The sequence below is a fragment of the Neltuma alba genome, unplaced genomic scaffold (assembly GCF_004799145.2).
Source record: "Neltuma alba isolate B1F8T4 unplaced genomic scaffold, ASM479914v2 tig00006071_pilon, whole genome shotgun sequence".
Classification (NCBI taxonomy): Eukaryota; Viridiplantae; Streptophyta; class Magnoliopsida; order Fabales; family Fabaceae; genus Neltuma; species Neltuma alba.
The window spans coordinates 28,937-55,663 of record NW_021634339.1 but is presented as its reverse complement, the minus strand read 5'-3'; the positions used below and the strand labels follow the sequence as shown (position 1 = coordinate 55,663).

Sequence of the window (26,727 nt, the reverse complement as noted above, 5' to 3'; positions counted from 1 at the left end):
GAAATTAAGAAAAAAACAGGTGATTCTAAAAACTCTCAATTTCTGAATCCCCTCTTATAATTGCTGACTTCATATTTAAATGGTTGTGAACCTATAAGAAACAATTTTGCGTGTTAAAGAAGTAAAATGATAGAGGTGAAAGAACAATTAAAGACAAATAAAATAAACTTGAGGTTGAAATGATTCAATGAAATCCCATAATTGATCTGCACATTCGTAATGTTTTAGTGTTGAACAACCTTCAGTCCCTATAAGTAATAGATTTGACGGAAGTTGCGGCAAAGACCGAAGCCTTGGGCAACTCCAGAGAGCAATATCTTTAAGCTCCGAAAGACTGGAAATGAGGCCAGATGGTAAGTCAATGAAATCGTTTCCACTTAGATCTAAAATTTCCAATGATGATAACATGCTGATGTCATCAGGAAGTGATCCATCATGGAGATTGCAAAAACTTAAGTTTCATCCTTTCAAGGACGACAAAGACGGCGGCAACAAAAACTTTTTGGAGCTTGAAGGCCTTTAAAGAAGGGATAAGCAACTCCATGTTGATGAAGATTGTGCTTCACCATTGTAGCCACTAAATGATAACTCTTTTATAGCAATTCCACTCAAATCCAGCTCTTTCAAGGCTTCATTTTCATTCAAATTCTCTGGCAGGCCTGAAAGGTTTGAGCAATTAGAAAGTTTGGTAATTTTGAGAGCTTTCAACTTACCAACACTACATGGAAGACAGACCAGCTTTTTGCAGTTTGTCAAATTTAATTCAACGAGACCAATCAAATTGCCCAGTGATTGAGGTAGCTTGGCTAGAGCAGTCTTCTCTAAATCAAGCTTCGATAGACATGCCATATCTTTTCCAAACTCAGGAAGTTTTCTAACTTTTGAACAACCTGATAGAATAAAAGTCTCCAAGCTATTCATCTCAAATTTTTCTGGAAGCGTTTTAACTTCTTTGCAATCTTTCAAGTCAACAGTGACAAGTTTCTTGTGTTGCCCAAGAGACTGGTGAATTTTAACCAAGTTAGAACACCCTTGAAGAATCAACTTTTCAAGATGAGGAATTCCATCAAAATTTGGGGTTTTGATGAGGTATTCTGAATGAGATAGATCAATGGACTTCAAGCTTCAAAGAGACTAACAATAAGGGAAAAAAGAAAAAGAAAGAATAGATCACAAACTAGAGACTAATTATAATTATAATTTATTAAATTATGGACAAACAATTTAAATAAAAGGACTTTAAGTACCTGTGTTCCTCTCCAAAGTTCTTTTAACTTGCTATGCTGCATTTTTAGCACAACAAGCTGATTGAGTTGAGGTTGACTTGGCAAATAAAATAATGGATACCCCTCTCATTCTATGACTTTCAACTCTTTGGAAAGAGACTTGAGTCCAAGCCGAAGATTCAATTGGCAATGTGAAACGTGTGAGCGACTTGAAATGATAAGTAACTTGAGATTACTCAGTTTTGAGAAGGCTTCAGGATCCCAAAATGCATCACATGACTTTTTTAACGTTAGCATTATTCCCCGGGTTACTTTTGTCCCCTATAAAACAACAAGTCAAGGTAAAAATATATAAAATTCATGCAATAAATTATTATAAGAGTGCACAAACACAAGAACTTTCAAATGTCACCTTATTTCCTCCTAATACATGATTGGCATCATCCAAGGACAATATCCTAGAAAGCTTGCTGGCATCACCAGATGATTCTTGATGGACAACATGTTTAGCCATATTTTGTAGAATTTCATGCACCCACAAACGCCCTTTATAATTAATTACTAGTGATTTGTCAATAAGAAGCCTTATTCCAATTTTTGGGTGAAGATCCTTATCCAATGTTTCTAAAATTTGTATGATATGATCTTCGTCCATCCCATTGAAAAAGCAAGCAATATCCAAGAATATAGTCTTCTCATTAAGCTCTAATCCGTGAAGACTCACTTCAAGTATCTTGGAAATGTCCTCTGGAAGACCTTTCTCGAACTTAGCTAGTGCATCTTCCCATTCCTCTATCGTTCTTTTGCAAAGAAATGAACCTAACACTTCGAGTGCTAAAGGAAGGCCTCCAGTATATTCAATGACGGTTCTAGCAAGGTTCAAATAATCTTCATTAGGTTGCCCTTCTTTAAAAGCATTTTGAATGAAAAGTTTAAGGGACTCGCTATCACTCAAGAGTTCAATGTGATATATAGCACTATCAGATACACGATATGATGATAGCAAATGCTTATCCCTTGTTGTTATCACTATTATGCTCCCTTTGCTGAACCATCCTTGCCTTGGAGCCAGCTTCTCAAGTTGGCTAACATGACTCACATCATCAAGGACAAGTAGAATTTCTCTGTCGGTTAACTTCCTTTTTATTAACTCCATTGCTTCATAAAAATCAGCCACTTCTATACTCCTTTTGTACAAAGATAAAAGAAGTTTTCTTTGCAACGAAATCAAACCATGTTTTTCACATGTCTCTCTAATATTATCAAGGAAGCAGTGAATCTCAAAGTTTTTGCTCTTTCGCTTTTGCTCTCGCTCATAAAAGGCTCTAGCAAGAGTTGTTTTGCCTACGCCTCCTGCACCCCATATTCCTATAAACCCAACTTCTTCTGATTCCCTTGCTATGATTGAATTCAGTTCATCTAATTTTGGTTCAATTCCAATTAACTTGCCAAGATCAGATGCTGATTTATCAAGTAACTTTGACCCGATTTCATCAGCAATGCTTTCAATGAATTCTGTTTCATACCTGCATATGAAAATAAAATTATAAAGTGTAAATTTTTTTGCATAAACAATCCCAAAAAAAAAAACTAGGTAATGTGAGATGTGAAGAAAACATGACCACAAATTTAGCAGTTTCAAGTTTACCATGAAACTTAGTTTAAATTAGTAGGGAACAGGCGATAATTTCATTTATAGAAGAGTTGTACATTGCCTCTAGTATTTACAGACACAGACGATTATGTTTATTTGTCCACACATTAATAACTCCTAGATATTCAAATCATTTAATTAACACATCATAGTTTGAGTTCCTCTTTTTTGGTAATCCGTTTTATTTATATTTGAGTATTTTTTTCCTTAATTTTATTTAAGCAACTTTTCACAGAACACATTGTCAGATTAAAAGTTCAAATTTAACGCCATTAACGTTTTCGACCGTCAAAAACATAATAATTATTGTGTTGTAATTTTACTATATATTGTATGTATGTGTTTATATATATATATATATATATATTCAAGAAAATGACCATTTCAGAATTCCATCATTAATTGAGTTTAATTGCAAAACCTAAATCATTTACGACCAATAAAGTACTACAGTTGTACTAGAAATTTATTTCACTAAGAAGTATAAACACAGGTCTACAATTAAATAAAGGCCAAAATATAAATAACTCCTCTCAATTTTAATTCTCTTACATACAACATCTCTTACCTTTGCAAGTTTAAAAATCATGCCCTCAACTTTCATTGTCTGACATTTAACCCTTTACCATTAAAAAGACGGTTAAATCTCATAGAATAGATGTGCATATAATTTTATTATTTTACTAATTTATCCTAATTTTAAACTCATAATTACACTAAAGAACATTTTTGTAATTCTACTAATAATTATTCCTAATTCTACTCTCGCCTAATCATTTTGCTCTTTCGGGCATTCCCACCTTGTCTTGGTTTAGCTGGCTAGCAAGGTTCTGAAATTCTAGGACATGAAAGAAAACTCAATTGAGAATTGATTAATCCTACACATCGCCTTATTCGCTCTCCTTCGCGGGTTTGTTTGGTTGGAGGGGAGGGGAGGAAAATGTCCCCTCCCCCTCATCCTCCTTTCCATTTTAGCTCCCCCTCAAATTGGGAGTTTTTAGAGGGGAGTTAAATTTTTGGGTCATTGTATCCTTATAGTTTTTTTAATATTCCACGACTACTCATAAAATATATTCGTATAATATTTATTTCAAATAAAAAATATATTATCCTAAGTAAAAAATAAAAAATATAAATTATTATAAATAAAAATATATTATTACAAAAATTAATTAAAAATAAAAAATTATTTAAATAAGAAATTATAAAATTAATTGTTTTTTATAAATATATTATTTATTAAATATATTTTAAAACTAAAAAAGGATAGCCAAAGAGAATAAAATTTCATTTTTCTTAGAGCATATAAAATTTGTTAATTTGATTATTTCAAATATATTATTATATTAATTAGAATAAAAAATTACTGTACCAATTTTTAATACATATATTAACATGATAAGACTGAGTTTTCATTAAATTATATAATTTAAAGTAAAATGTAAATTAATTTGTATAATATTAATATATCAATAAAAAATATAAACTAATATGTAAGGGTAAAATGGTAAATTGATTATTACTATCCCTCCCATCTCCTCTCCTCCTTGAACCAAACAAGGGATTAATTAAATATCCTTTCCTCTCTTCTTTTTTAATCAAATCAAACAAGGTGAGCATAAAACCTCCCCTCCCTTTCCCTATCCCACCGTCCCCTCAAACCAAATAGGTCCTAAGCGAGCAAACTGATTTTGAAGACTCTAAGGGTCTATTTGGCTCAATAAAAAGAAGATAAGGGAGGAATTTTAATGGAATGAAGGGGAGGGAAGTAAAGTGGAAGGATTTCAATATGAGCTTGTTTGGATTTATAAAAAAAAGAGGTGAGGGGGGAGTTTTAATATTACCTTGTTTGGTTTATGATGGGAGGGGAGGGAAAAATATTTTAACATGGACAATTTTGACCTTATTTCATTTAAGATATGAGCATAATAGTTACAATATGGCAAAATATAGATATAATAGTCACAACATGGTAAAATATTACCTTTTTCCTCTAAATCCTCCCAATCTTGGAGGAGAGGTTGAAAAGGGGGGAGGAGAAATTTTTTTTTAAAATTTTCCCCCCTCCTAAAATTTGTGTGTTGCTGAACAAAAAAAAAATGATTAAAATCCTTCCCCTTCCCTTCCTTTCCTCCCAAATCCCTCATACCAAACACACCCTAATTAAAAATTAATCTCAAGTGCCAAAACGCAGCTTCTGGGATATGGAGTATTTGCATTTGGGAAGCCAATGACATTAGGTGATGCATTTCTCATATAAAATTAAAGAATCTAGATTGATATTAACAGACTCTAAACAAGCAAGCTTGAATGATGGATTTTTTTTTATATATACAAAATGACAAAAAGATGAATAAAGACGTTGCAAAATGGGAGGACTTGCTAGCGAGGGTAGGCTAAAAGAACCACACGATTGGGTGAGATTGGGACTAGAGTTATTATTGGCAGAATTCCATAATATTTCTTGATGTAATTATGAGTTTTAAATTTAAATAAATTAGTAAAAATTGCATGTCATCTACTAAATATTTTTAGGGGTTAAATATCAAACAATAAAAATTAAGGATACTTATTTATATTTTGGATTTAAATAAAAAGATAAAAACGTTAATCACCCGTCTGTTTTTGTCCCAAACGTCGGCAGTAAAAAGAACACAACCGAAGAAATGAAAGAAAGATGAAGATAAAAAAAGATGAAGAACTGAGAAGGAAAAAAAAAACAGAGAGAGGAAAAACCATTCGGACCCTTGGCCTCGTCATCTTATTGAGCCGTTCTTCTTTCTGGGTAAACGCCGAGTCCCTCGCACATTCCTTCGACTTTCTAAAATGTAAAACCAGGTTGCAAGAGCACGAGGTTTTCGATTTAGGGGTAAAAATATTTTTATAATGTATAAAATAAAAATATATAAAAAAATTTATCTCGTTTTACTTAAAAAAAATAGCTTTTTCAAAAACACCTTTTCGCTGCAACTTGGAATTTGGAACTGAAAGGGCTGTGCTAAGGAAGAGGAGTGTTTGTATCGCCGCCCTTCATTTCAAACGGATGGTCACGATTTATTGCCTTTTTATTGAAAGAAGTCGATTCAACAGTCATATGTCACATCCTTCTCTCCCACTTTTGTATATGAAATCATTTTTGCTTTCCAGGTCCTAAGTCATTTGGAAATTGAAAGCGAAAATGACAGAAAAATACACCTTTAACTTTAGAAGTCCAAAAACGTTCGTTAAATTCAAGAAATCCTATTTTGGTACCATGAGACTAAATTGGGATTATTGTATGAAAGAAAAAGGCCAAATTGTCCTTTATTTTAAATATTATTTTTAAAATATCACAGCCCCTATTGGCCGGCCGGTCACCAGACCTCCAGCAGTGGCGGTCACCGGAGCTCCGACGACCAACCGACAATTGGTCAACCGAGCTCCGTCGATCAGAATTTTTTTTTTTGGAAAATTTTTACAACTTCAATATAACGGTTAACAACTTTTGTAATGCTATTAACAACTTCAGTATAGCAATTAACAACAGCTTTTTTGGGAAATTCAACAAATTCCGGCGACTGGAAACAATTTTTTTGAAAATTTTTACAACTTCAATATAACTGTTAACAATTTTTGTAACGCCATTAACAACTTCAATATAGCAATTAACAATAGATTTTCTGGGAAATTCAACAAACTCTGGCGACCGGAAACAATTTTTTGAAAATTTTACAACTTCAATATAACGGTTAACAACTTTTATAATGCTATTAACAACTTCAGTATAGCAATTAAAAACAGCTTTTCTGGGAAATTCAACAAACTCCGGCGACCGAAAACAATTTTTTTGAAAATTTTTACAATTTCAGTATAACAGTTAACAACTTTTATAACCCTATTAACAACTTCAGTATAGCGGTTAACAACAGGTTTTTGAGTTATATAATTTTTCAAAAAAATCTGTTGTTAACTGATATACTAAAATTGTTAATAGCGTTACAAAAGTTGTTAACCGTTATACTGAAGTTGTAAAAATTTTCAAAAAAAAAATTATTTCCAGTTACTGGAACTTGTTGAATTTGTTGTTAATTGCTATATTGAAGTTGTTAACAGAATCATAAAAGTTGTTAACCATTATACTGAAGTTGTAAAAATTTTCAACTTCAGTATAACATTAACAATTACGTTTTGTTGAAAATTTTTACAACTCTAATGTAACGATTAACAACTTTGATATAGCAGTTAACAACAAGTTTTTAAATTCAAAAAGTGACATTTTTATAACTTCAGTAATGCCTTTAACAAACTTAAAAACCTGTTGTTAACCGCTATACTGAAGTTGTTAATAGGGTTACAAAAGTTGTTGACCGCTATATTGAAGTTGTAAAAATTTTCAAAAAAATTATTTCCGGTCACCGGAGTTTGTTGAATTTCCCAGAAAACTTGTTGTTAATTGTTATATTGAAGTTGTTAATAACATTATAAAAGTTGTTAACCGTTATATTGAAGTTGTAAAAATTTTCAACTTCAGTATAACGTTAACAATTACGTTTTTTTGAAAATTTTTACAACTCCAATATAACGATTAACAACTTTGATATAGTAGTTAACAACAAGTTTTTTGAAAAATTAAAAAAGTGGCTTTTTTATAACTTCAGTAATGCCTTTAACAAACTCAAAAACCTGTTGTTAACATACTGAAGTTGTTAATAGGGTTACAAAAGTTGTTAACTATTATATTGAAGTTGTAAAAATTTTCAAAAAAAATTGTTTCCGGTCGCCGTAGTTTGTTGAATTTCCCAGAAAAGCTATTGTTAATTACTATACTGAAGTTGTTAATAGCAGTACAAAAGTTGTTAACCGTTATATTGAAGTTGTAAAAATTTTCAAAAAAATTGTTTCCGGTCACCGGAGTTTATTGAATTTCCCAAAAAACCTGTTGTTAATTGCTATATTGAAGTTATTAATGGTATTACAAAAGTTGTTAACGGTTATATTGAAATTGTAAAAATTTTCAAAAAAATTGTTTCCGGTCGCCGGAGTTTGTTGAATTTCCCAGAAAAGCTGTTGTTAATTGCTATACTGAAGTTGTTAATAGCATTACAAAAGTTGTTAACCGTTATATTGAAGTTGTAAAAATTTTCAAAAAAAAAAAATTCCGACCGACGGAACTCTGGTGAGCAATTGTCGGTTGGTCACCGGAACTTCGGTGACCGGCCGGCTAGTAAGGGCTGTGATATTTTAAAAATAATATTTAAAATGAAGGGCAATTTGGTCTTTTCCTTTCACATAATAATCCCAATTTGGTCTCATGGTACCAAAATGAGATTTCTTGAATTCAGCAAACGTTTTTGGGCTTCTGAAGTTAAAGGTGCATTTTTCTGTCTTTTTCCCAAATTGAAAACTCATATTATTATTATGTAATATACTTTGTTGGCGCCCAGTGGAGAAGCAGGGGAAAGATTTGTTTTTTTTTCACCCCTAATATAAAGTTATGCAAATTATATAGAGAAAAAGACAACCCAAAAAAAAAAGTTGATTTGATGTTGTGTAGATATAGTTAAATGATAAATTGTCCTTATATCAAAACGTTTATTAACAAATTGTGAATTGGTAATAATAAGTATTAAATAACAAATGAGAAAAAATATACTGATAATAACAAGTTATTTATTAATAAGTTGAAAATTAATAATGATAAATATTGAATAACCAATAACAAGAAATATACTGACAACGACAAATTTGATTTTTTTTTGTAAAAAATCTGATACAAGAACATTTTAATTAGTTGCTATATTTGTAAAATATCAGATCATGCATCATTTTTTTTCTTGAGATTTTAAACTTTTAGATGAAAATACTACAATTTCTAACTTCTTTTTTTTGTTATTTTCCCAACTATATAATTGTTTATTTATTCTTTTAATTGTTAATGTGTGTTTTACTGCTAATATTAATTGTTTTTTATTTTTTAGATAGAGTTCAATTGGAAACATATTACATCTTTTATTTAAATATTATTTTTATCACTAAATCTTGATATTTATGTAGATTTTAATCCAATTACGAAAGTTTCATGGGGAGCGTTTAAGTTTCAGGTTCGATTTGTTCCTTGTGAGCGTTAGGTTAGTGAGTGGAGAATTGTCTGAGCTTCAACAGGTTATACTTTAACATTAGCTTTGCAAAAGGCGACCGGAAAAAATGGTTTCCCCTACCACTTATATATCCCAGCTGAGCCTAAATCCGAACCACTGACCTTTTAATCACTGTCTTAACAGACTTATTGACCGTTCTACTTTTTAATACCTTGGTTTTACCTCAATTACTTACATAAACATCATTTATATTTTGAAAACATAAATAAAACTTGCTCAAAATTGTAATGCATCTTATACATTATTTTTATCCCGTCAATTGTTAATTAACCATTAAATTTAACTTTTAAACTTTTGTTTTACCCAAAAATACCTCTATTTGACATAAAAAAATATTCAAATATTTATATTTGTCAAAAACATAATTTTTCATATAATCGAAAATAATGTTAATTCATATATTTTCAAACTTTCTAAATTGTTATAAAATTTATTAATTATTAATTTTGATTATTTAACGAAATTGTATAATTTTATCTTTTTCATTGCATGTATTGAAATATACTTATTTACGTTTTAAGAGATTATATAAATAAAATAAATTTGTAAGTTAAAATTTTTAAACATATTTTTGTAATAAACATCTATAAATTTAAAAATATATTTGTTGGGCTGAATTTATAAACGCATTTAGTCAAATATATATTTATTAAAAAAAGTACTCTAATTCATAATTTTTGTATATATATGTTAATTAAATTACTTCAGCTTTTATCCCATTATGATAAAAACATTAAAAAAATAATTATTTGTAAGAAAAAATTAATGGGAAAAAAAGAAAACACTTAAATTTTTCAAAATAATTTTAATCAAAACTAGAAATTCAGTATAAAAGTTAAATTGGAAAATAAATATTATCTAAGTACAAATTTTAATTAAAAATATCTTTTAAAAATATTTTTAATAAAATTAAGAATTTAAACTTAAATATATGTTTTCAAAATAGATAAACTGATAAAAAGTCCATATAATTAAGATAAAATAAATTAAAATATTTTATTTTTAAGCAAATCATATTTATAATATTTTTCAGTCAAATCTTCATGCGGGGCACCCCTACCTATTTTAGGGACTCAGGCGCCCCACATAAGACATACCTTACACTTAGCGGAATAGATCCCACAATCCCCTCAATAAAAGGGGATGTGGGTTGCCATGGAAAAAAAAAAAAAGAAAAAAAAAACCTTGATTAAACTATAATTTAGGGTATATCTGAATATCTACCCTCTTATTTTTTTTAACAGAGAGATGTTAATTAATGAGAGAAGTGGAAGTTACCGGTTTTTTGAGTCCCAACCAGATAAAGTAGCAACTTTTTCTAAAGCATCCCTCCATTCCTGCGTTTTGTCTTTGACAAATCTTTCTTCATGCCTTATGAAGGCTTCTGCAAAACTTCCGTTTTGTTTCCTAACATCAGAAGGATGTACACCGTAAAAAATCGGAAATACTTGAAGACTTGTCTCTTCCTTTAATTGCAGGATCTTTTGAAGCTCATCCAAACACCAAGTTGAAGAAGCATAATTTGGAGAAAGCACAATAATTGCAAAACGAGATTCTTCAATTGCTTCTACTAAACTTGGATTAATAGATTCTCCCCTTTCAAGTCCTTCCTCATCCCGAAAAGTTCTTAATCCTTCGTTTTTTAAAGCAGCATACAAATGATTAGTAAAATTTTTCCAGGTATCTTCCCCTCGAAAGCTCAAAAACACATCATACTTCCTTCTCTTAGTTGAACCAGAAGATCTTGAAGAACAGCCAACTCCATCAGCATCACGCGCCATCACAAGGATTTGGAATCTGAACCCAAGTATAAAAGTAAAAACACAAGAAACTGAAAGAATAATACATATATAAAGGCAAAAAAAAAGAAAAGAAAAGAAAGAAAGAATAATACATATATAATAGGAGCTTCAACAAAGAGTGCAGCAATCAGTCCAATGCGAAGCCTTGAGATAGGCATTGGGCATATTAAAACAAGATATAACAGAAACATCAACAGACAAGCTTCTTCTCACCGCAAGAGTCATCTACTCTTCACGAATAATTTGAAAGCAACATTTCACAGATCTAAACAGGTCATTTCGGTGATCATAATTGAAGAAAGGAGAAGGGGAGAAAGTAGAAACCTGAAAGAGGAAATAATATCAAAAGATTTGTTCGACTCCCACCGGCCTGATATAAGATGAGGCCCAGCAGCCTGGTATGATTTTATAGAATGAAAAATGGAGAAACAGTGAGAAGGAAAGTGGCGGTAATGAGCTCATGTCTTTGTCCTCTCTTCAGTCTTTGGGAGCTCAAATTTGAAACCGCGTTACGTACGAAAATACAGAGTGTTCCATTTTGCTGAAGGACAGAGCCATGGGTCCCTCTGTCAGTGCTTTATTGGGTTTTCCTTTTTACTTTTTTGTCACAAGACTTAATAGGAGCAAGGGAAAACCAAAGCATTTCCCTTTTAATTTCCACTGTACTTCCCAGATTCACATTCAAAGATAGAGAAACCTATCATGATTTTCAAGAGAGAGTGCAATTCTAAAAAGACTACTATAATTTTCAACACAAACATGATTGTTGTAAAAAATCATCATTTATGATTAATGATTATATGATTATAGAAATAAAAATATACCTTTTAAAGTTAAAAGATTAAATTAAAACTTTATATAAAGTTAAAGAATCAAATGTATACTATGTCACTAATTAATTAATGTCTTTATTTATTTGTTTACTTATTTATATTGGTAAATCATATATATCTTTAGCTTGCCGCTCATGCCACTTAATATTATCAGACATATGCAAAATAATGGAGAGGAATGTCAGGCATAAAAATGTTTACAAATGAGGGAGGATAACTGTTTATATGAATATGCAGACTAATTCGTGATACTTTGCTCATTTAAATCAGATTTATTTGTTCAGCTAGTTCTCTGAAGTATGAGAAGATCAATGCCAAATTTGGGCAAAGTATTAAAGGGTACTTTCACTAATCCTATACAAGAGAATTTTCATTAGGAAATCCATCAAATTGCATCCACCATGCGAAATCATTTTCTCTGATTAAGCGCGTGGCTATACCCGGTATCCGGAATGTCGTAGAAGCACTTTAAAAAAAGTGCTTTCACATAAATCAAAATTTTTCTCACATATTTATCTCAAATATCATAAAATTACTTTTGAAAAGCTAAACCAAACACCTCTGATCTACCAGCCTGTTACAAATTTTATAGAAAGAAAAATGGAGAAACAATGAGAACTAAAAATGGTGGGTGTGAGCCCAAGTCTTCTCTTTTCTTCAGTCTTTGCGCGTTCAAATTTCAAACCGTGTGACGGACGGAACTACTGTTTTCCATTTTAATTTGCTGAAGGACAGAACCGTGTGACCCTACGTCAGTGCTTTGTTAGATTCGATTTTACCTTTTGTAGGTATGTATGTGTGAGAGAACGACCAAAAGACTTTGGAAAGACTTGCTTTTATTTTATCATCGTGTTCTAGGCTGCACGACTTACAAGTCCCCTACTATATGTTGCTTCGTTTTGGAATCCAAGGGAAGAAGGCGAAGACCAGAACATTCCTCTCTTAATTTCCAATTTATTCCTCGGATTCACATTCAAAGAAAGAGCAACTAAGTGCAAGCTTAAAAAAAAAAAAAAATCCAATCCCGGCAAGTTAGCTAGTGAGGCGGGAGAACTCACAGACTCGTAACAATGTACCCTTTTTAAGAATCTAATTTCTAAATACTAGCTTTACAAGATAAGAAAACCTCTTGAACTTATAAACTGTTTTAAATATAAAAGTTAGTTGAGGATTCAATTTTATCCTAAATATAAGATTTTAATATACTTTTTCTTTTATATTTATCTTTCTTGCCCCCATTAAAGATATTTTGGAATAGTTTAAAGTTTCTTCTCATTCTCAAAGGGAAAAACCACCTACACGTTCCAAAGACTAGTTTGTCTGTCTTATTTCCTTACCCAAAAAGGGGGCCATAAGTTTGCAGCCTCACAAGGAAAATACAACCTCCGGTGTTTAATGTCGGGGCTGAAAACTAATTTACAAATACTGCTCTAATACTTTTACACACACCTATGCACAAAGCTTCCTGTAGCAATTATCAAGCTGACAAAGTTATGGGATGGTGGATATAACACCTTAACTTATAACCTCTTTATTTTCTTAGAAATAGAATTATTTTTAAAACCTGTGATAATTTCTTAAGTATTTATTTCTCATTTATTTCCAATTATTTGATGCCTCTTCGTATTTTAGATAATTCAATTTCAGTCATTATTGATAATTAGCCAAAACTCTGGGAATTTCATCAATTTGTTCTAGGGATATTTTTGTTATTTTTTTTACCTCATACGGGCCTCAAAATCTTATTTCTCATTTTTTTGGAATTTTTTGAAATATTCGAGCCCAAGCATCACTGCTCAATTTCTAACCCAAAACTTTTCAAATTTATATTTAGGTCCCTGTTTGGGTTTAACATCAGAAATCCTTCCACTGAGGTTCTTAGTACAATTTCTGGCTCTTAATCATCTCCAATTCCCATACTCAAGTTCTTGAGGCTTTATTGAAATCTCTAACTTGCTTGTCTCACGGTTTCAAAAAATTCTTATTTTGCGATTTGGTCCCTAGAAATCGTCTCATCATTCCAGGGAATTTCTAGAACTCCTGTCAATAGGGGTCTGGTAGCCTATCCATTTTAGACTAACTCTGATATTTCTAAGTCCAAAATTCAGGATGTTACAGTGACCACTTTAATTTGCTGGGTATGTAATTCTGATGAGCAATTATCAAGCTTTAGTATGTGATTATAATCAAGTTAAAACTTGAAGAAAAAATATGTCTATAAACAAATTCATAAAGAATGAGCAGGCACAAAGCAATTATAAAACAAGGTTTATGAGTAATTTAATTTAGAGTTAAAGTGCATCCAGCATACTAAAATATTTTTTTCAAGTGCACCCAGCATCTTGAATTATTTTGTAGTGCATCCAATATCTTAAAATATATTTTTCAGATGCGTTCAGCACTCCAAAATATTTTAAAAATTTTAAAATGATGAATGCACCACAAAATACTTTAATATACTGGATACACCCAAAAAACTATTTTTGAATGCTGAATGCAGGTTAATCTTTAATTTATTAACTACTTTTAATAGTTTTCTTAAGTCATGCAATTTGATTATTTAAATCTTATAATAAGGGAGTACTTTTTAGGAAAAACTAATTTGAAAGTCCTTACAATTTATCTCGTTTTTCAGTGTGGTCCTTATATTTTAGAAGCTTATAAATCACCATTTGCACCGTTAGTCCCTACAATCAAGATTCCTCCTCCTCCTCCTGTCACAGGTTACTGGAGTGTTAATATTAACTGGATAAGGAATATATGCCACATGAGAAATTATTTGCTGCTGCCATATTATTCTTTACCTCTTTTTTTTTCCCCTTGATGAACAAAAACGGGGCAAACAAAGTAACTATATACTTTTGCTTGTTTCCATTATACAAAGCCATTATTAAGCCCAAAAACTCCTCCAAGAAGGTATCACCCAACTCTCCTGAAAGACTGGAGGAGGGAAAGAGGTTGGGGAATTGAAGAGTTTGTTGCCACACTGCTTACTGAAGGAGAGAGGTTGAGGAATTCAAAATCATATTAAAACTACAAGTATTGTTGGATTAGTTTTCCCTATGAAACTTCTTTATGTTACTTCAAAATAGTGTACTGTATGGAGTGGTTGATACATTTTCAAAGTTGAATGTGCTAACTTCCAAGCATATCAAATTCACAGGCGGGGCTTAATTTGGGCAATATGGCTCCTTTGTTTTACTTAAGTTCATTTTGGTGCAGTAATATATTAAAACTTGGTCAAAATAGTTTAACTGTTAGACATGAAGAATAGCCTGATACCTTGTTCGGTTCGCTTCATCATTTTTTACGATTATAACACTGTGCCTCCCCTTTATTTCTGACGGCACTGGCAATATTACAAGAGTTTTGCACTTTCCCTTTCGTAACTTCTAAGCTCAAACATTGCAAAAAAATTACAGTGTTTTATGTGGATCACTAACTCTGGAGCATAGCATAAAAAATTTCAGGGACCTTAACCCATTGCATGATATTATTAATGAGCAGGGTTACAAGGAAAAGTACTTTAGGAGCTTAATTCCTCTTGGCCTAAAATATGCTGAGGTAACCACAAACATATTATTTTGCCACTTTAAAGTTATCAGGTGCACCTTTTGATCTGTTTAGCTTAGCAATTCTTCGACTTCTTTCTATAATGATCTGGGTTTCTTAACAGAACACAAATTTCTTGCAGCTTTTACCATGGGGAGGGGAGCTCACAAGCGATCGAGTCACATGGACCAAGTTTCCTTCAAGCCCGGAAAACTATGATATTCCGTATTCTGCATTCCAGGATTACTACAAGGTGTTAATACTGTGGTCTTTTCTTACTATGATATATCTGGAATATATGATGCTTTAAGGGTCAGAGTTTTAATTCCTTTTCAAAAATATTACCCTATAAAATACTCACTTTTCTATATGACCCTTAATTATCAGGCATGGCTGGAATTAATAGGCAAAGCAGTTAAGGAGACAGATGCATCTCAGATTTCATGCAATCGTGAAGCACGACATAGATGTCTAATGTGGAGCGCAGAGAAGTTACTTAGGCTATATCACTCACAGTCATATGATTGGTCATTTGACTATATTACTCTTTATACTTGACTTATTATTAGTTAAGGAAATTCTAACTTAGCATCTTTAACACACCGCATGTGGATACAGATCTCCCTAGGATTTATAATCTTCCCACAAAATGTTTGAAGGAAAAAGGAGAAAATAATGGATTAATCAAACCATGGTTAGATACGTAGCTAGAGCATTTAAGTGATGCATTCTCTAAGTGTTAATATTGTCAGCAAATTGTTAATAAACTGAAAGCCTAAGCAGAAAGAAAGAATGATATATGAGGACATAATGGTCCCCAAGGACATTTTAATTGAGCTTAGAAACTTCATTGTAGATTTTGCATTTCTTAAATATGAGTTTAGACTGATACTTTTCCCAACTGTGTTGGTCCTGCTACGAATTTCGTGTTCTCATCAAAGCTTTAGAAGAATTGGATAAGTGATACTGGAGCTCATAAAAGCTATTTTCCAGAATTTAAAACAGGATTTTATTGATACTAAACCCTAGGAGGTGAATTTTATTTTTATGTTTACTAAGTTATCCTGCACACTAACAATGACTTAGACTGAGAGTTCACATTACATTTGAGACGGGTCCTTTTATGGGCTTGGTTCATGGAAAATTGTGAAAAGTAGGATCCAAGTCAGGGACTTTTGAAGAAGCTTACTGGGGACACACTTACTCAGGTATTACTAACTTGACCTCAGTACTTTTCCTCAACAAACTTGAAGGGCAGTTCCAAACTTTTGTTCTGTTTTTTCTGTTGTTTTGTTTTGCTCGTGTACACAAAACTGATTTCAGCCCAATTTCTACAGATAAGAGATTGAAATACATCCTCTCGTAACCCATTGTTTGGTTGGGGTTTTTTAGAGTAAAGAATTCTTGTCACAATGATTTTAGATATATTAAGTCATAATGAGAAGCTTTTAAGTACCACTTTTGTTTTGTCCCCCCCCCCCTCATTTTTGGATACACGAGGAAAACAAAACAACATTAAAAACAGAGCAAAAGCGAAAAGCCTAAACTGTGTTCATAGAAATACGCAAGACTTTTGCATACTAATTAGCTATATCTGCATCGGTCTCATTGATACTACATCCATCCTTCAGCACGGGGATGTTTTTTGAAAATTGCTCTTTTATCTAACTCTTGCTTCTTGAATGGCTCTAAGACGAGATTTCACCTGACTTGTATACACAATACCTATAAATGAAGTCAAAGAAAGATCAACCTTTTAGCCAAGTAAATATTAGGGAAAATTTCACTGTAGAACCGCAGAAGACAATTAATCTCAAAGAGCCTCCAAAACTTTCTGAAACCTCACTGCAGGACCAAGGGGCCAATTTGATATTAATTCCACAAACGAAATGACGCCACTGCCCCTAGTAGAAACTTATTTCCTTGAGGGAACAAGTGCGGGAGAGCGCATTTGGAAGAGGAACTAGCCAATTTACAGAATAAATACATATATTCACACGTGGAATCAGTCCGTTCACATGTGGACTGGTTCACCTGATGCATGGGTCTATGAGGGACCAAGTGCGGGAGAGCACATTTGCAAGGGAAACTAGCCAATTTGCAGAATAAATACATATATCCACACGTGGAATCAGTCCGTTCACATGTGGACCGGTTCACCTGATGCATGCGTCCGTGAGGGAATAAGTGCGGGAGAGCGCATTTGCAAGGGGAACTAGCCAATTTGCAAAATAAATACATATATTCACACGTGGAATCAGTCCGTTCACATGTGGACTGGTTCACCTGAAGCATGCGTTTATGAGGGAACAAGTGCGGGAGATCGCATTTGCAAGGGGAACTAGCCAATTTGCAGAAGAAATACATATATTCACATGTGGAATCAGTCCGTTCACATGTGGACTGGTTCACCTGATGCTAAGGGTAGTGGCGTCATTTCGTTTGTGGAATTAATATCAGATTGGCCCCTTGGTCCTGCAGTGAGGTTTCAGAAAGTTTTGGGGGCTCTTTGAGATTAATTATCTTGTGCGGTCCTACAGTGAAATTTTCCCTAAATATTATGCAGAAACTAGTCATCTATATAGTATCAACTTGTCTATATAGTTATGTATAGCAGTTATGCATACATATTTTCCATCCTAAATTATTGTACACTTAAATAAGCTTAATAATCAGAAATTTATTATAAACATGTGCAAAATAATAAGAGTTTTGGAAGTCTACTTCTTGATTTGATTTTGCAAAATGATTTCGCGTACGCTTGAGAGATTTAAGCATTCATATTGAAGGAACATAAAATGGGTTGATGGATTTCCTTTGTAGCACAATACTGCTTTGCAATCTAATCATGACTAGACCAAGGCAAAAAAATAGTATCAAGAAGCAGCAGTATCATTGAGATGATCTTCATCGCATGGAGCTAATTTATTGAGTTTCTCCAGCACATCAAGAACTTGATCAAACATGACTCAAGACATAAATGTCATTAGAGTACGGTGCGTTTTTATTTTAAAGAAAATAACATAATTAAAAGGAAAATTTAAAAAGAAAAAGACAAATCAACCCTTTTGTTGGGAGGGTCACATTCATATGCTACAAGAAATTCTTACTGGGGGAAAGAAAACAAAACATGCACCCAGAACTGACACTAGTGCAGAGATAAATTTTTTACAGCAATGAAAAGTAGCTTTCTATAACAGTTTTATACGTAGTAAAAGATATCGCACAATGTAAACAACGAGAAATATGCCTTGGCATCACTCCCAACAGCTACAGCGTTTTTTGGTTCTCGATTTCATTAGTATTGTTGAAGTTATCTGAGTCATAATCAACTTCATCTTTGGATTCACGCTTGTTTGTTTTATCCTGTACTGACCTAATATTCAGTGTAAAATGATATTTGAAGTTGGTTCAATTACAAGAAAACAAGAACATTGAATGTAATTAAGGAAACACTATTTATATGTATTGAGAGTTTATATTAAATTAATACGCTACCTCCGGTCCTTAATATAAGAGTTAGTTGACTAATGTGAATGTATTAAAAAAGTTTGTTTATATTTTAATACTATCGTCTCAGATATTATAGTTGAACTATTCATTTTCCTTCTAAGGATGGAGAAAGGATTTTGAATATCTACTCCCTTCATTTTCTCTTTTTTCTATTTATTCCCTATAAATTAATAAGGATAGGAGTGGATTTTTCCAAACGAATATTTTTTTATCCCCTTAATTAAATTCAGAGGGAAAAATGGAAGGAGTAGATACTGAAAGAATAGAGTTATAGATTTGGATATTCTAAGAATCTCTTCTCCACCATCGGATAAAAAATAAAGGGTCTAGATATAATATTTTATACAATATTATTAAAATATAAATAAATAAATTTAAACTATTAAAATTTATTCTAGGCAATTTATACCTATAGTCCAAGAAGTTTTAGTTTATAAAATATTTAACAATAATTTTATAAAATATTATATCCGGACCATCCATTTTTTAAATGTAAAGGGGTGGTTTTTTTTGTTTTTTTGGGTTGGGGGGGCATTAACAGTAATTCTCTCCAAAAGTCAAAAGGAGAGGGAAAAATGGCTTGGAAGTAATGGAACGGGGTCCTTAATTGTAGCTTTCGCCGAAGGAAAAAGAGAATCTAGTGCCTGAACGTAACGATTTCTTTTTTTCTTTTTTACCAGCAAAACGTAACGATTTCATTGTTTTTATTTTTTTGACAAAAAAATGTGAGAGGCGAACGTTGTGAACGAGTACTTCGCAAATTGTTTGTGTCAATTACTTGTAATATAGTATTTGGGTAAATTTTTTTCAACATGTAGCATTTAGGTAATTATTTTACTGTTTGTAGTATTTTACTAATAAATTAAAAATGCATGTCAAAGATAGTAAATTGATCCTTAATATCGCTTTAGAGTCAAATTAAATTAAATTTAGAATGCAATAAGTAATGCAAATCAAAGTCTTTTTTTTATTGAAGCAAAAAGTTAACTAGGTCCTTAATTAACTAAAAATCAAAATTACTATTAAAAGGGTTTTTTTTTAATTTTAAAATCTAAAAAGTTAAAAACTACGTTACAAATAAATTAAAAATAATTCTAAATATTTTTTTGGATTTTATTTTATATAAAAAATATGAAAAGATAATTTGAAATTGAATTTGAAAGAAAATTAATTAAAAAGATAGCAAATGATAAAAATTTGGATTTTGGGAAAATATGAGAGAATGCTTGAAAAATAGAAACAAATAATCTTAATTAATGGATGTTCTAGAACTCTAGCTACAATCGCCAATTAAAAATACCATTGAAAAAAGTAGAGTCTCTAGCAAAAAACACTCGACTTGAGATATTCAACATGTACCATACAATTATAAAATTCATCCAAACTATGAAAGAACAATATAAGCATACAGAACTTCAAACCGGATATAAATATATAAATCTCAAACTATAGAATTTAATACCAATCACAAAAATTCAATTCCAAATTAAGAAATATGACCAGTAATCTCAGAAAATTTAATCAAATAATGTCAATCCTAATTGAGAAAATCTATTATTTAATTAAATTAAAGGAATTGAAATATAACAATTTTCCTAATTAGCTCTGAGACTCAAACCGAATCCTCCATCTCCAAGAAGCTCAAAGGGATTCGCTACACATGGATTTGAATTTTGCTATAACAAATTCACTATGCATTGCGGCCATGGAGAAAAAGGGAAAGGAGGATGTCGCTGGTTCAGCGGTTGCTGTTCGCTATCTCAGCTCTGTCTCCATCTCTCTCTCGCAGATGAAGGTCATTCCAGAAGAAGGTGATGGACGGTGGTGATGGTCCAAGACGATGATGAAGGTAGTAAGGAATAAGGTCGCGTCTGCGTGGATAGATTTTGGTGTGTGGGTGTGGTGGTTTCGTAAGATGATGATGATGATTGTCCGTGATGTGGCAGTGCCGCCTCCCACTGTGTATGGTTTTTCACGTATGTAAGAAGATGATGAAAGAGCCTCAGTCTCCAGCCGCTGCTCGTTCTCTCAGCTTTTTTTCTTCAATTTCTCCCAAATTTTCTATAATAAAATTTAAGATATTGTGATATCATATATTTTCAAAAAAAAAATCAATCAGTTAAAATAAATCATAAAAATATGATATTTTTGCCCTTTTTAGCAATATTTTCATTCAATCACAATTACTCCAAAATAATCATAATAAATGCAATTAAGCCCAATTTAATTGATAAACATTTCAAATAAGATATGAAAAATCAATATAAAATCAGGATTTATCATAAATAGAGATCTAAATGAATTGTCAAGGAAGAAAATAGATCCTAGCTTGACTAAAGTGATTGCTGGATATATGACATGAGTGTGTCAAAAAGAACAAGTCCCATATTGCTCAAGAGTATAAGAACACAAGGGTATAGATACTAACTTGTGTTATTGGGCTAATAAATAGGCCTAGAAGAGAAGGAGAATCTAGCAAGCACAACCATGGGCCATTGGTAGGGCTGAGCAAAACCGAACTGAACCAAATGTATTTTTGGTTTTACAGTTTGGTTATTTCGGTGTTCAGTTTCGTTTTTTATTTTTAATTAAATTTTGGTGTTCAGTTTTTGGTTCGGTTTATTAAAAAAATGGTTTTAAACCAAAAAAACCAAAATATATGTGTGCATTTATACATTTTTTTGCCAAGATATATAATATTATATATAATATGAAAATAAGTTAGCAATCAACTAATAGGCCCAAAGTATACTTCTAAACCCAGCCCAATATATCTCAAACCCTAAGCTAATGTAAGATAGCGCATCATCTCTCATTCTCTTCTGCCACAACCTCCTCCTAGCGTCCTCTCAATTTCAAAAACAATACCATCATCTTCTTGTCGATCTCAGGTAGAATGCCCTCCCCCTCACATTCTCTTACTCTTCATACTGCCCTCTTACTGTTTATTGTTGTCATAGTAGTGCTCTCTCTCTCTCTCTCTCTCTAGAAACAATATATTGATGCTTTTGCGCTTCTTCTTTGCGGTGTCTCTACTTACCGCTTCATGTCCACTTTTCTTCTCTATTTCATCTTCATATTGACGTTTCTGTTCTCTCTATAGTCTCTGTTACTGTGGTTGTGCTTACTACCTCATCTCCCTCCACTTGCGATTTTAAGGCGGGTTTAAACAAGGGAAAAAGTTAGTAGCATTAACTAGCAAACAAAAAACTGGTTCGGACTGGCCAGTTCAACCGGTAAACTGGTTAATGGATCGTTTCGGTTTATATACTAAACCGAGAGGAAGTTGAACCGGTCAAACCGGTGTGAACCAGTGAAAACCAGTAAAAACCACTATGAACTGGTAATACCGGTTTGAATAATTAGGTTGTTATTAGTGCTATTTTTTCTCATGCAGCTCCTAATATATCAACCTCTATAGATTTAAATGAATTTTAATGATAATTTTGGTATCAATGATTATTAATTTTAATTAATGATGAACCATAAAGATCAAAATTCTCAATGTTGTTATACTTTGTTATTATTACAATCAAATTATTGTCATATTTTCTTATATTTTGTTATTAGTGATTGATAGTGTTGTTATATTTTGTTATTTTTAATTAAATTATATTATTTTAATATGACCGGTTGGACCCGAGTTGACCCCGGTCCGACAACTAACCCTTAAACTATTACCTCACCGGTTTAGTGTTTGGTCTGGTTTTTTGTTTCTTGGCATTAACCGAATGAACCAGCTGAACCGAACCAAAATTTGATTCCTATTCGATTAGTGATAGAAGTTCGGTTCGGTTCGGTGCTTACAAATATGTTAATTCGGTGTTTGGTTATTTGGTTACCGAATCGAATAACTGATTGCACACCCCTTACCCCACTAAAGGCAAATGCAGTGGAAATCTGATGATCCCCCCCCTTAGTGTGCGAATTAAAGGCAGACCTATATAAGGTGTTTTGAGATGGAGGCTTATGATTCCTGCACTTGAGCTTTCGTGTGTATCTCCTTCCTCCTTTAAAGTCCATAGGACGTGACTTGAATCAATAGTTTTTTGCCGGTGTTACCGCGAACAGTGATAACTATATGTCGAAGAGCTAAATCCATCTCACAAAATTATGAAAACCAATAATCAAACATGAATCAATACAGACATGGAAGTTATGAAAATCTTGTTTGGAAGAATTGCTTATTTGATGATAATCAGAGTTAAGTTGATACTTACAATAAACGTTTACAAATTTTATATGATCAGCTTTTACAAATTTTAACCTGGGACTTAAAAAATACAGTGTATTTTGAAGTCTCAGTTTGAGGGCTTTAACAAGCTAAACAGTGGACATAGGGACTCTAGGATTAGAAAATTTTTAATACTACCTTATGGGGATGATTGTAGCCGCTAGTTTTCCTTTGTGTTTTAGATATTGAATAGGTTCGCATGCAAGAGCCTGATTTAGCTTAGAACCTATATTAGATTAAATGGATGAAGTATTTTTTTTTTTTTTACACTTTTACTCTGTTCTTTAGTGGGTGTTTGTTGTTCATTAGGTTGTTTTCTACAGTGGTATTGGGCTTGATGTATGAAGCAATATTGCCTTTTACGTTTGTGTCCTTGTTTCTTACTCCCTGTGTCGTTTAAGCATAATTAATCCTTTTATTTTTTTAAACCTATGAGAGCGTTTTATATAGGTAAGTGTATATAGATATATCTTGATGGGATGGGGGATAAGTGGCAGCTTCATATATTGCTCCGGTTTTGAAGACAAAGCACCACATCAATCATTATTAAAGACACGCTTCAAGCTAAAATCATTGCACCCTCTAATAATATCTAGCCTTTGTTCTGTGGAAATTATATTTAAAACTTCAAATTTTGAGTCATTTACCCTTAATTTGTTGTGAAAGTGATCACGATTTTGATTCAAGCAAAAAAAATATTTTGTTGGCAAAAAATGTTGCAGAGTAGTTTTGTGTGGAAATTATATTAAATTTATTATACATTTTCATATAATTATACATTTACTATTTCAAACCTTTCTACTCAGAATAAAAAAATTATGCAGAAATTATTCATCTACAGTATCAACTTGTGCATAGAGTTATGTATAGCAGCTAGGCATGCATATTTTCTATCCTAAATTATTATTTTTTACTTAAATAAGCCTAATAATAAAAAATTTATTAGAAACATTATGTGCAAAATAATAAGAGTTTTGAAACTCTGCTTCTTGTTTTGAGTTTGCGAAATGATCATACTCCGTAAACTTGAGAGATTTAAGCATCCATGTTGAAGGAATAATGTAAAATTTATTGATGGATTATTTCCCTTGATGCACAATAAGGCTTTGCCATCGAATCATGATTGGACTAGGGGAAAATTGTAATTACGATCTTGATCATCTCGTACTGTTTCCTTGAGTTTCGTAAACTGATATCCAAATTTTGATCAACATCACTCCTCAGCTTATGACTCAAGAAGATATAAATGTCACCAGTGTATACGATGCATTTTTATTTGAAAGAAAACTGTCAAATTAGAAGAAAGGAAGAATTACAATGAGGTCTAAAAAAAACAAATAATTATCATTAGTATTAATAACAAGTAAGCAATTATCATTTACTATCTGTTGTTACAAGCTACTCATATTATTATTAGGACTTTTAATGATTATATTCCTTACTTGGAATTTCATAGTAATTCCCCCTAAAAGAAAATTAAAAAAAAAAAAGAGGAATTCTTAACATGGCATTTGTAGGAGGGTCACATTCACACGATGCAACAATAAATTCTTACGGAAAGAACTTCTTCCTTGTTTTAATCGGTACTCTGTCTTGTTTTATTCTAAGATTTAAATAATTAATTTTTGTACAACTAGAAATTAGTTAAAATTAATTAAAAATAATATATAGCTAAGAAATATATTTTTGCTTTTCCTTATAATAAACAATAAAAACGATAAAAGAGAATATATAGAGAAATAGAGAAAGTGACAAAAGGAGGAGAATAGATTAAGTGAAGTCCAAATGAAAAAAAATGCATTAAATGGAGAAAAAGCTTTGCCTTCCTTGTTGAGACACCCAAATTCAATTCGTTTCTCCTATTTCAAACATTAACACTAACAGAAACAATTAAAGAAGAATAAAAAGAGGGCACGCCTAACAAGCAAAACAGAGATGTGGAGGAACAGAGGAACACACACAGAGCAATGCCAGCTTCAAACGAATCATCAAGAAGCAGCTCTTGATGATTATATTCCTTACTTGGAAAGAAGAAACAAGAGGCGAACTGCTCACCCCACACCACCAAGGTGACAGACAGCAACAGCAGGAGGAGAAAAATGACGATGATTTCTCAAGAACAGCAAGCAAAGAAGAGGCCGACGGCGGTGAATAAGAAGGATGGAGGTTGACAGGAAGTGCGACTGAGATCCCCTTTCTCTAATTCTCCATAGGTTGCTTCCCTCTTTTTCTCCTCTCTCTTTTTCTCCTCTCCCTTTTTCTCCTCTCCCTTCAACGTAACAAGCCGAGAAAAATATCATGAAAGCATATATATACACGCAAAAAAGGACAATATGGTGATTGCAAAGTGTGTGTGTGTGTGTAAAGACAAAATGGTAATTGAAATGATAAAAATTTCTCTCATACATCGGTAGGGTTCACAGCAAACCATGAAAAATGTTTGTCCTAGACTGTCAATCGACCTTATTAAAAATTTACAACACATACTCAAAATATTAAATAATTAATACCTCTGATTTTTAGTATGAGACCTAAATAATTAATTTGAAGAGATTAAAAAAATTAGTTAAGTTGCTTAATTATAACAAATATGTATTGACTTTCTCAAATTACTTTTTTTAATCATATGCACTGGAACTATCCTTTGATGGAAACGACGCCTTATGACCAATAGGGATCTTCTAGGGGGGAAAAATAATAAATTTAGGAGACAAAGTGAATTACAGTCTCACATGTAAGACCAAATTCAATCTTCAACTAACTCTTATATTAAAATCAGAGACGGTCTTTTACATTACTTTTAAGGCCATTACAGGATTTTTGCCATCTTTGAACATTCTACACAACACAGGCCATTCGCACTTGCTTAAAACAAAACAAGAACAGTGAATATGCATAATGGATAGTTGACCAACGGCCATTGGATCGTATATATATTAACACTTCCTCCTGAATCCTTTTCTATAGTCTTTAATACATACAAATGACGTAAAACCTTCTTCATAGATTATTTAAATTAATGTATCCAGGAAAATTTTAAATATCCATCAAGCATGCATTAATATAAAATATAAATTTTAATCTAAAACCAGAAGGCTTGATCTACGTACCTTGGAAGTATAGACTCATCTTCTTCAACAACGGACTGATCATGATGTCTGGAGCATTGAGTATAACCTCCATCTTTCTCAACTTCAGGTTGTATTAACATCAGTGGCCTGTAATTTTCATAATTGTCCTGGGGCCCCAGTATTTGCAGACCCATTGCTCCATGAAGTGCTCTTTTAGCAAGTAATTCAGCAATGCCATTGCCGTCTCTGTGAAAGACCTGGATACCACAAACCAATCCCACTCTAGCATCCCTTTGATTTCCATGATGAGAGCAATATCCTTGTGCATCTCAGGGACTTCAAATTTGATCAATCGAACAGCCTCGGTGGAGTCGCTGCTCAAGACAACACCTCTAATACCAGTGTCCCAAGCTCTTTTGAGACCCATCAAGCAACCCCATAGTTTTGCTGTGAGGGTATCTCCGCCACTTAATTTCAGAAGAAAAGCCTCCTTCATACAATTGTTGCCATCTTTAAGAATGCCTCCACAACCTGCTTTGTCATCTAAATGAGAATAGGCGCCATCCACTTCTACAATAATGTGATCAGTCTCAGCCGGGGCTATAACCTCCACTGTTGATGTCTGGATCAATCTTCACGTAGTTATTGATGATACTACAACCTTCGTCCCCTGTTCTTCGCCATGCTTCAACATCTTCTTTACAC

The 26,727-nt window shown here is 32.4% G+C and overlaps 1 protein-coding gene across 1 annotated transcript; it reads right to left on the bottom strand.

Annotated features, from left to right (window-relative positions):
• Positions 1-519: 519 nt before the first annotated feature.
• On the bottom strand, positions 520-10,798 carry LOC114749508 (TMV resistance protein N-like). The gene is made up of 3 exons (XM_028937999.1): positions 10,296-10,798; positions 1,626-2,752; positions 520-1,094 (listed from the first exon to the last, which is right to left on the bottom strand). The coding sequence occupies exons 1-3, from the start codon at positions 10,796-10,798 to the stop codon at positions 520-522; spliced, it is 2,205 nt and encodes a 734-aa protein (XP_028793832.1).
• Between the last annotated feature and the right edge of the window lie 15,929 nt (positions 10,799-26,727).

Bases quoted from the DNA above. Each gene is read 5' to 3' on its own strand.
- LOC114749508 (XM_028937999.1), bottom strand. From the start codon at position 10,798: ATGGCGCGTGATGCTGATGGAGTTGGCTGTTCTTCAAGATCTTCTGGT. The intron at 2,753-10,295 runs GTAACTTCCACT...TTTCATATGCAG, and splicing joins GGTTGGGACTCAAAAAACCG to GTATGAAACAGAATTCATTG. The intron at 1,095-1,625 runs GTTCTTGTGTTT...TATCTCATTCAG, and splicing joins AAATAAGGTGACATTTGAAA to AATACCTCATCAAAACCCCA.